General features: G+C 36.1%; 1 protein-coding gene across 1 annotated transcript in view; it reads right to left on the bottom strand.

Moving 5' to 3' along the window:
- Positions 1-12040, bottom strand: part of NCKAP1 (NCK associated protein 1) — a 95173-nt gene that overhangs the window by 56631 nt on the left and 26502 nt on the right. Inside the window, exons 4-9 of the mRNA XM_081095726.1 lie at positions 5668-5760; positions 5411-5467; positions 4293-4435; positions 4119-4209; positions 968-1105; positions 121-169 (exon numbers count right to left, since the gene is read on the bottom strand). Coding sequence (XP_080951852.1) covers positions 121-169; positions 968-1105; positions 4119-4209; positions 4293-4435; positions 5411-5467; positions 5668-5760 — 571 coding nt within the window. The remainder of the gene's footprint in view (positions 1-120; positions 170-967; positions 1106-4118; positions 4210-4292; positions 4436-5410; positions 5468-5667; positions 5761-12040) is intronic.

The raw sequence follows: 12040 nt of genomic DNA, 5'->3' as shown, positions 1-12040 counted from the left end.
GGTAATGCACATAGAAGACTTAAGAAAGTGCTTGCCACAGAAGTAATATATATTACCTGTTATTTTTCTCTAAAACTTAAAACCTGAGGGGTAATCACTAAACTATTCAATTTTACTTACAGATAATCCATTTTTCCATTGCATCCAACGAGAGATATTCACAAGGCATCTTAAAAAGAGAAAATATAAATTTGTGTTTAAAAGATATTCTTAAAAACAAAACAACCCATATCGAATCACTCTCCTCTGACTCCTCAGAATCCTCACGACTCAATTCTTGGCTCAAATAGCCCCCAAAATTTTAAAAGTTGGGTAAAAGTTTTATAACCTATATTTAAAATTGCAGTCCATAAAGGACAATAAGAGCTGTGCTCCTTTCACATTTACATACCTTAATACCTCCTCCTTAAAGAGTAATGTTGCTAAATCATATTCAATCTAATAAATGACAACTTCCAGATTTCGCAAGTCTATTTCAGAGTTTGTGGTATTCCAAAAGATAAAATTTTAGTCAAGTTAAAAAAAAATTATATATATGGGTGCTCACTGTTTCATTCAAATCAGTAATTATGTGTGTGCATTTTTCATAGACATAACATCTATATTCATACACACAAAGATTAAAAAGGAATATAACAATATACAACAATTTTCTCTAGTTGGTAAGATTTGGGAAATTTTTTGTTTTTGTCTTTATAAATTTCTGCACCTTCTAAATTTTCCACCATAATAAGATTAAAACAAACTTTTAAACTTTAAAAGAAAATACTCATACTACTAATTGTATTAACTTGGCATCAGACTCTAGAAATAAAAGTACTAAATAGTATAACTTAATTACTGAGCATTTACAATAAACTTCACTATAAGCTAGTACTAATTAGAATATTGCAATAGCACTGCTTAACTCAGTTTTTAAAAATCAATTTTACTATTTTCATTCAAAAAGGGAAAAACAGAATCATACGGTATCAGACTGTGCAGGATTAAGCATTGTACTGGGTGCACTGATGAGACTCAATAATTGGGCATTTCTCCACTGGTCGGCTGAAAGATTCCTTCTAGGATACACCATTTGAAGAGAAATTAGTGCATCTGAAAGAGACTAATTAGAGAAAAAAAAATTGAGGAATAAAATTTCTTTTTCCTTCTCCATTTAAATTCCAGTTACAGCTGCTGTGCATTTCTAATTGTACCATCCCAAAACAACAGAGCCTATGCTTTTTTTAATCTGAGGTCGGTCGCAGCAACACTCCTCCAGTTTGTTTTTGGGTTTTTTTTTTATCCTCACCTGAGGATATGGTTATTTATTTCAGAGAGAAGGGGAGAGGAGGTGAGAGAAAGAGAGAGAGAGAGAAACACTGATATGAGATTGAACCCAAAACCTGTTGGTATATAGGAGGACACTCCAGCCAACTGAGCCACACCGGCCAGGGCCAGATTTTGTTTTGTTTCATGAAGGCTACATAAATTCTGCCTTCTGGGTTAAGAGCTTAGCTCATGAAATCACATTACCTTTTTAAAGTTCAGAATGTTTGGAAATGTTAGAATCTTTATTTTAAAGGGGTAAAGAACCTCCTGTCATCGTTTTGTGCATGATTTTACACTGATCGTTCTCACTGAGAGGAAAAGACATTGGAGTTATGTGATTGTTGCTAGAGCTCAACATATTTCATATTTTTCCAAGAATGCCTTATATGTACTCTAGCCTAATAAATTTGTCATGTGGTCTATTAACTATAGCTTTATCATTAAATATGTATCATTAAAAATATTTAATGTTTCACCTCATCTGCGTTATGCTTGTTTGTAGTTGTCTTTTGCTATTTATCTCTGCTTCCTAAAAATTCTGTATTAACTTTTTAATCTGACTGCACATATATTGCTAGAGGAGTTTGTTCAGAATACAGAATACAGAGTTCCATCTAAAATTTAGTGAATCAATATCTCTGGGAATAGAACCCAGGAATCTGTATTACAATTACACTACATCATTAAATTAATTAAATTAAAATTAATTTATTTTTAATGAATCCTAGCAAATATCTGATACTCTGGGATATCATGAAGCATCAGAAAAATCAAGATTAGAAAATAACTGGTTTCATCCAAATAGTAAATTCTCCTTAAGTAATTATGAATAGTCCAGTATAGGCTAATGACTGTGGAGAAGTTAAAAAAAGATCCAAGAGCCTTTGAGAAAATTTCATCACCTAAGTGGGAAAAGAAGCAAATCTGGTGTTAACTATATGTCAAAATACAAAATACCATATAAAAATTCTTTCAGCATCCAAACAGAACAATGAACCAAGATACTAATACCCTGGGATTTAGTTCTGATTTTGCCACTATTTCTGCCAAATAGCTTATCATGTCATTTCACCAGCCTTCAATTTCCTTATCTACACTAATAAAAGACAAAGATGCTAATTGACCATGCCGTCGCTGTGCCCCAAGCCACGCCCACCAGCCAATCAGAGCGACTATACGCAAATTAACCCAACCAAGATGGCAGCCGGCAGCCATGGAGCTGGAGCAAGCAGGAGGCTTGGTTGCCCGGGCAATGGAGGAAGCCAAGGTTCCTGCCAGCCCTGAGCCGGCTGAGGCCTCCGCTCATGGCAACAAAGTTTCAATTATAGAAGACAAATAAATCCCAGATACCTGCTTCCAGCCAGCCTCCACTGGGAGCTTGGGTGGCTGGGGGCCGTGGCCAGCCTGCAAACAGCCATCAGCCCCTCACCCAGGCTGGCCACACCCTCATGGGGTGAGGGTCCCTGCTGGGGGGCTTAACCAGCCTGAAAATAGCCCTCAGCCCCTCACCCAGACTGGCCAGGCACCCCAGTGGGGCCCCCCACATTGAAGGGGGTGTGGCCAGCCTGCAAACAGCCATCATCCCCTCACCCAGGCTGGCCAGGCACTCTTATATAAAGAAGAGTAATATGCAAATTGACCCTAACAACAGAACGACTGGGAATGACTGGTCACTATGACACACACTGACCACCAGGGCGCAGATGCTCAATGCAGGAGCTGCCCCCTGGTGGTCAGTGCGCTCCCACAGGGGAAGCTCTGCTCAGCCACAAGCCAGGCTGACGGCTGCCAGTACAGTACAGGTGGTGGGAGCCTCTCCTGCCTCCTCAGCAGCGCTAAGGATGTCCGACTGCAGCTTAGGCCCGCTCCCCGCTGGCAAGTGGGCATCCCCCCGAGGGCTCCCAGGCTGCCAGAGGGATGTCTGACTGCCAGCTTAGGCCTGGTCCCCCCCCCCCCAGGGAGCGGGCCAATCTGTGGGACGACCAGTGGGGGCAATCAGGGGCTCCTGCTGGCACCCGCCTTGGCCGGCCTTGATGCCGCCCGCTCACCGGCCAGCCCCAACCCCTGCTGCCACCTACTCCCGGCTGGCCCCCGCCTCCTGCCACCACTGCTGGTCACCTCCCTCTGGCCTGGGCCTGCAGGGAGCTCCTACATTGAGCGTCTGGCCCCTGGTGGTCAGTGCACGTCATAGCGACCGGTCGTTCCACCAGTGGTACCACTGTTCGGTCGATTTGCATATGAGGCCTTTATTATATAGGATAGCTAAAATTTATCAAGTACTATATATATAAATGCTTTTAATGAAGCAACTAATTTACTCCTCATAATAATCATATGAAGTAGGTACTATTATTACTCCATTTTACAAGAAAACTGATTTATAAGAAAACTGATGTATAGTGAAGTTGGTTAAGTAACTTGCCCAATATTGCAGTTAGTAATTGGCAGAGTTGGGATTAGCACCCAGGCAGTCTGGTATGATAGGAGACATTTTCAAATACTACACTTCACTACCTCTACCGCCTATATTAAGTCTAAAAATATAATGGATCAATATATTCCTGAGTTTCTATATACTATTCAAAATCTAACTAGTTCTCCGGTTCACAATTAGATAAAATCATGCATAGCTATTATTCATATCTTATTATAATTTTTCTTGAAATCTTATCAATTAAATAAAACATGCATGGTTATTATTCATATCTCATTATAGGTTTTTCCTAAAAGTTCATCACTTTATCTAACTATCCACATTTAACCTATATCACATGCCAATTAAAGGCCATCTAAAAACCAGCACTTACCTTACTATGGGGTACAAATTCTTCCATCATCTTCTTTAAAGGGTTTTCATAATCCACAATCATCTGACCAAGGCGTGGATATTCTCTGTCACTTAAAATAGACACATCAAATTTCACTGAGCTGTAAATCATGAAATTGAGAATTTCACAAAGATTTTTATGATGCAGGTCTACCTTGCTCCATGGGTCATTTCATGAGCATAGTTGTACAATCCAATGATTGCCTTCCTTTCTTCAATTCGAGAGAGCAGTATCATTAGTGTTGTATAGGTTATGATCAAATCTAAGTAGTTCTTTGTTAAATCAAAGTTTACAGTCTGGAAAAAAAAAACATCACGTTTAACTCCTTCCTATTTTACAAACTTTTTTTTTTAAAATATATTTTATTGATTTTTTAGAGAGGAAGAGAGAGAGATAGAGAGTCAGAAACATCGATGAGAGAGAAACATCGATCAGCTGCCTCCTGCACATCTCCTACTGGGGATGTGCCCGCAACCCAGGTACATGCCCTTGACCGGAATCAAACCTGGGACCTTTCAGTCCACAGGCCGATGCTCTATCCACTGAGCCAAACCGGTTTCGGCCTATTTTACAAACTTTTAAACACACATACACACACACAGCAATCTTCATGGCAGCTACTGAAAGCTAATAGTTTTCTATAGTTATGTATTTTATTCCCAGTTCTGAAATTCTAATTCATTTCACCAAAGACATGTAAAATTTGGGAGTTACAAATAGAGTTTTGTGTTTGTGACACAATTTTATGAATGAAAAAGAGTTCATTATCACCCTATTCAAACTAGTAACAGTTTAAAAGGATAACCAATACCAAAATAATATGAAACACTGGAACCAGGCTCACTAAGCAAAAAAAAAAAAAAGTATTAAGTAAATGAAAAAATTCGCCACTAAATCAATGGAGACATTTTTCACTTCGACTTCCTATATTTATAAACCATCTCACTGAGAAAGATTCTATCAAGTATGCCTTTTACAGAGAAAAATATTATCCACTTAACTTTGCTTAATTGGACCTACTAAAATAAAATACTAAAATTAACTACTATCCAATATGCACAAGACTTATATTCAGTGACAATCAAATAAACAAGGTAAAAAGAGAATGCATCTTAACTCTTTACCTTGAAAAACAATGCAAAAACAATCCAAATTAACAATGCTAAAACTTAATATACACGTCATAAATGTTCTCTAAAGAAAAGCATTCGGTCCCCTTAGTTCTACTAGAAATAGAGAGAATTGGGAATTTTTCTGAAAATAATACTTACAATATCGAAGAAGACCTGGCAAACATCAATAGTATTGAGCAATTCACAAACATGGTCCTGAAAATAAAAGTTTATTTTAATCTTTACCTATATTTTTAATATTAAATTCAGAAAACACACACAAATAAAATGTATTTTAGAATTTAGTTCAACAAGAATTCTAATTTTATTATCTACAAATGACAAAGCAATTCGCAAAGTTAACAAATATCAAATCAACCTCAGAAATGTTAAATTTTATGTACTAAAATACATACCTTAAATTCCATAACATCTACAAATGTGAAGTAATATAATGCCAGATTTTTCAGAATCTCTGATTTTTCTTTCTGTAGCTGTGCAAGCTGTTGCTGTAAACACAAAATCAAAATGTACTGTTCACTGAGAACAAAAATATTTAACTTTACTACAAACTATCTTCTTTTATGATTGCTATATGAAAACACAAGCTTTTAGAACAGTATTTCTAGATGATTAACGTTTTTTTAAAAAGCCAAAATACTTGAGACAGCAACTGCTTATAGTGATCAGCAACTGACAGTGTGAGGCTATAAAACAAACCAAAGCAGATTAGTACCAAACTGAACTACTAAATTGGAAAATATTAGGAAAAAATAATTTTCAAATAAACTTTTTAAAAAATTAAAAACAACTCATGAGCATGATCACATTACTAGAAGAAGAAGAAAAGAAGGTGAAAAACATTATAACTTACACTACAAAAAACAACGTTATAAATTTGTGACTTACCAAAAAGAACATCCAGGCAAAGCCACGTTACGCATGCAAAATAAAATGTAGATACAAACATAAAATACAGTAAAGGTTCCCTGACCAGATCCACAAAACACAATAATACATTAAACAAAAGCAAAACACCACAACAAAAAAGAAATGAGAAAGAAGCAAAACTAGAGTTAAGACACTGGTAAACATATGAGAGAGGTAAATGTGAATACAAAAGACAATTATTATTTCAATCAATTGTATTATTAAATTTACAAGTCCTAAGTTTTCTTTTTAAAACAACTATTGATATAATTTCTGGAAAAAAATCCAACCATATTTAATGCCCTATATCAGTGATGGCGAACCTATGACACGCGTGTCAGAGGTGACATGCAAACTCATTTTTTCGGTTGATTTTTCTTTGTTAAATGGCACTTAAATATATAAAATAAATATCAAAAATATAAGTCTTTGTTTTAGTATGGTTGCAAATATCAAAAAATTTCTATATGTGACACGGCACCAGGGTTAAATTAGGGTTTTTCAAAATGCTGACACGCCGAGCTCAAAAGGTTCGCCATCACTGCCCTATATCATAAGACTGCCAGAATTCCAATAAAACACTTAGAACATTGATACTGAGTGTAGTCTACAGAACAGCAGCATCCACATCAATCAGGCACTTGTTAGAAAAGCAGAATTTCTGGCCAACCTCAGACCTACTAAATCAGACTTTGCCTTTTAACAAGAAGTCCAAGCGATATGAATGCACATTGCACATTAAATGTCTGAGAATCACTAATTAAACGAGAAAACATGGGAAAATGGTTCAATATCAAATTTGCTACAAAAGCCCTCACAATGTTGAGGTCCTCTTAAGTACAGTTCTTTGTTATACTTACACAAGGGAGTTGGGAAAAGAGGTCTCTCTATATATAATTGCATTAAACCATTATATAAGCAAGAATATTCAAAACAGTGAGCATAACATCAAGAAAAGATTTAAAAAGCTATAAGACTATTTAAAACAAGCACAGCAGTCTGGTCTGGTAGACCCAACTGTAATAGTTAACTACCCTAAATACTTCAGTCCCTAAAGCTATTTAAAGAAATAATTTTGTCTGGAAAACATGCCTTTCATTTCATCCCCCAATTGTCAAAGGAAGGTATTCTATATAATAAAAGCCTAATATGCTAAGTGTCGGACCGTTCAACCAGTCACTATGACGTGTACTGACCACCAGGGGGAAGACACTCTGACTGGTAGGTTAGCTTGCCTCTGGGATCCGGCTGATCAGGACTGGGCGAGATGGCCGGACATGCCCTGGACCCTCCCACGGTCCCACCCTGGCCTCTAAAATATTTCTTCTAATTAATTTCCTTTCAATGTGCACAAAACAATGTACAGGGCCTCTAGGATGTTTATAGTGATAAGTACTATTTTTAGCTTTACCTATGAAAACAGTTTATTTTGAACAATATATCTTTTTCAAAATAATTCTATGTTTACACGTACATTTTTAATCATTACCATTCACAACATCAAAAATACTTAAATGTGATTCTATTTCATTAGATTATACTACCTTTACCTTATTCAACAACATTAAACATTTATGATTGATGTCGTAGTCCTTTTTCCTCCTTTTCAGAATTTTAAATTTGAGTTTTGAAAATATAACAGATGAAAGTAGAATTATAATAACAGGATAAGAAGCAAAAGTATAATTTAGTTGCTACTGAGCTTAATTATTAATAGTGCCTCCTTTCCATTTCAATTCTAGTTTGGACAAAAAAATGACACAGTTCCCATATACTTATTATGCGCCTTAATGATCTTTTATACCAGTGGTTCTCAACCTTCTGGCCCTTTAAAACAGTTCCTCATGTTGTGACCCCAACCATAAAATTATTTTCGTTGCTACTTCATAACTGTAATTTTGTTACTGTTATGAATCGTAATGTAAATATCTAATATGCAGGAGGGTCTTAGGCGATCCCTGTGAAAGGGTCGTTCGACCGCCAAAGGGGTCGCGACCCACAGGTTGAAAACCGCTGTTTTATACAAACCTTCATTTTACATACTCAGACCTTACTGCCCCCAGAAGTTAAAAGAACCTTCCCAGGGTTTTATAACTACTTAATTACAGGGCCAGGATTGGAAATTTCATCTCCTTATACCTAAAAAAAAAAGTATTCTTTCCACATTCTACATGCCTAGCACCTCCCTTGTTAATCAAACATTATTATGGTCTAAATTTCTCATTCAACTTTATTTCCCCCAAAACCATATGTAACTGGCCTCTATAGTGGCTAAATAATTTACTAAACTAACACATGTAAACTAATACATGTAAACTAATACATGTCTGAATTCAAAAAAGTCAAGTTTTCAAGGCCCTACACATTTTGGCCCTAATTTACCTTTCCGATTTAAATTTCTCCTATACCCACTCACATGCTATACACTGTATCCAAAACTATTGACTATTTTCTGTACGTATCTCATGTTTTCTTTACTGTTTCCTCTACTAAGGTATCCTAATTCCACCATATATATCCAAATCCCACTACTCCTAAGCCACTTAAAATGTTAACCACATTTTCAAGAAAACAACCCTGACTGAACTCCTTCCCTGAATGTAAATAACATCCCCCTCCTCTTAATGTGTATAATTTCTAATAGTATCACTTTCTGCCTTATATTCCAGCTATCTTCACCATGTAAGACAGTGTACCAACTTCGATTTTTAATCTCCATAACCCCTATCTTAAAGCTCTGCAAATAAAAAAATGTCCAATATTAGTATCAATCAGTTGAGTGATCATAACTTTTATTTAGAAGACTTTTACATGTCACTGTCAGATGACATATTTTGGTAGGTGATGCTAGAAAGCCTACCTCCTATTATGCCACCGTGGCTAAATGACTTAACCATTCAGAGCCTAATACCCTCATCATCAAAATGGAAAATGATGTGTACAGTTAGCCAAGATAATGTACATGAGGACATCTAACAATGCCTGGCACCCAAAAACTGCTCATTAAATATTAGGTAAATATCAAATAGGGCTCACAAATCACTTAAAAATAAGCAAAAATAAAGTTACTTTATTTTTAAATATTTTTATTGATTTCAGAGAGGAAGGGAGGCAGAAATAGAACACCAATGATGAAAATCATTGATTGGCTGCCTTTTGCAGGCCCGCCAATGGGGATTGAGCCCACAAACCAGGCCTGTGCCCTGACCGAAAACTGAACTGTAACCTCCTGGTTCATAGGTCAAGATGCTCAACCACTGAGCCACGCCAGTCGGGCAAAATAAAGTTATTTTAAATAATCCCAATACTACTCATAATATTCTAATAAGAGCTGATATTAGTTAAGTATGCACTCTTTGCCAGGCATTGTTCCAAATATTCTGGAAGTATTTCACATAATCTTCTCAACATCTCTATGTTACAAGTATCTTCCCTATATAATGAAAATAAATTTCATAAAGCTTTGCATGAAAGAACTCAACTGTAACAACAAAGAAAAAAGATATCTTCAACTGCTTCAATTGCAAAAAATAAAAAGCTACATTTTAGTTTTCAAAGTGAAGGAGAAAAACTACAAAAAAGTATTTAACTTTAACATCCAGAACAAGGTTTACTTAATTCATCTCATTGTTTTATAGTAAATAAAAAGCAGGAGTCCTGGCCAGTTTGGCTTAGTGATTAGAGCATCGGCCCTCAGACCAAAGGGTCTCAGGTTCGATTCTTGGTCAAGGGCACATACCTCAGTTGCAGGCTCCATCCCCGGCCCCGGTCAGGGTGCGAACAGGAGGCAACCAATCGATGTGTCTCTCGAACATCAATGTTTCTCTCCACTCTCTCAAAAAAAAAAAAAAAAAATCAATGGAAAAAATATCCTCCAGTGAGGATAAAGAAAAAAAAAGCAAGAAATGGTTTAAGAATGGAGATCAGTAATAAAGTGTTTGATGTTACAGAACAGAATATTAGAAAAGCAAAATTTTTAGAGGAATTTATTCCATTCACTCTAAAAGCATATCATGAATACACAGATTAAGTATATTAGCAATGTATATGTGTACAATGCTTTCCTTAAAATTTCTAAGTATGGATCAATATTATTAACATTCAAGTAAAATGTGTAAAAACTTAAACAGGATAAACATTAGCCATGAAGACTGCAAATTAAGATCATATAGTTATATGAAAAAATCTTCGTAATTAATCTTTGTACAATTAAAAAACATTTTCCATACCAAAATAAGTATCTAAAAGACTGATTCAAATTTAGTGTTTACTGGTTTTCATTGTTTCAAAGATAAAGTACTGGCAAATTACAATGAGGAATTACTGCCTACCAGAGCTAACGCACTGATTTTCAACACAAAAAAGTTTAGCTGTAGCTCTTTATTCATCCATTTTAATTACTTTCTTTCATTATCAAAACTGGTTATGCATAATAAATTACTTTCCTGATCTAAATTATTCTAGTTGTTTGCTCCTTTTTTAAAAACAACCAAGTACAGAGGTTGGTTTCAGGGAAATGTTTGTTCAATTTTCTTAGTATGATATTCTAAACCAGACTTTTTAAAATAAGAGACCTCTTTTAAGGAACTGTCCACCCTAGCCAACAACTCTCATTGGGACTACTACAGCAGCCTCCTAACTGGTCTCTGTACTTCTGTTCTTGCCTCTTCAGTCTTCTCTACATGGCAGCAAGACAGTGGGCATTTTAAAGCAATATACTACCCTCAAAAAATAATTCCAGGGACAGTTATGTAAGATGTTAACACTGGGTAAAGATAATATGGCAACTCTTTACTATTTTTGCAAATTTTCTAGGTCAAATATTTCAAAATAAAAGTATTGTGGTTTTTTTTTTTTTAACTCCAATGGTTTCCCATCATACTCACAATAAAACACACAGTCCTTACTAGAAAAAAAATCTAAAGAGGACCCTGGCCTATATCTAAGACCTAATCTTCTTTCATGATCCTACAGCCTCACTCCACGCTGGTCTTCCTTCAGTTTTCATCAAATTCACCAAGCGTGGACCCACCCCAGAGCCTTTGCACTTGCTCTTTCTCATGTCTGAGATGCTTTTCTCTACTTCTTCACATAGCAGTGCTTCTTCACTTCCCTTCTCTTCAGAGAAGCCACTGTTAAGCACTCTTATCTAGGAGTACTCTTATCTAAAATAATTTCCACAGTCATTACTCTCTAACTCCTTATCCTGCTTTCTATTTCTCCTTCCACTTCTCTCCACATAAAAATATTTATTCATTTTAGTTTTTTGTTGGCCAACACTCCAACTTGAATTTAAATTCCATGGGGGCAAGGAGGTTTCTATTACTTCTTGCTGTAGTTCCAGCATCTAGAATACTGGCACACAGTGATGCATTGTAAATGAATAAATACATAAATGATTATGTATTTCTCAACATAAAACTCAGGAGTCAGTTTCTTATTTGAACTGCTAATTATAAATGAATGCAATAAAGGTATCAAATCATGTCTCAAATGAATTTATGTATACTAACACAAAGTAGTGATTTAATCCCTTAAATAAATCCCCAAAGTTGGGCAAAATATTTTATTTTGTTCTTCCAGGATAGAAAAGCATGAAAGAAAGAAATGAGAAACATCTACGAAGAATGACATATTCATCTATCCTATATAATAAAAGGCTCATATGCAAATCAGCCGAATGGCAGAACGACTGCTCATTATGAGGCGCACTGACCACCAGGGGGCAGACGCTCAACGCAGAAGAAGTGCCACTCAGCCAAAAGTTGGGCTCATGGCTGGTGAGTGCAGCGGCGCTGGCAGGAGTCTCTCCCACTTCTGTGGCAGCGCTAAAGATGTCTGACTGATGGCTATGGCCCA

This window comes from Myotis nattereri (assembly GCF_964212035.1).
Source record: "Myotis nattereri genome assembly, chromosome: 7".
Classification (NCBI taxonomy): Eukaryota; Metazoa; Chordata; class Mammalia; order Chiroptera; family Vespertilionidae; genus Myotis; species Myotis nattereri.
This window is presented reverse-complemented; position numbering and strand designations above follow the sequence as displayed.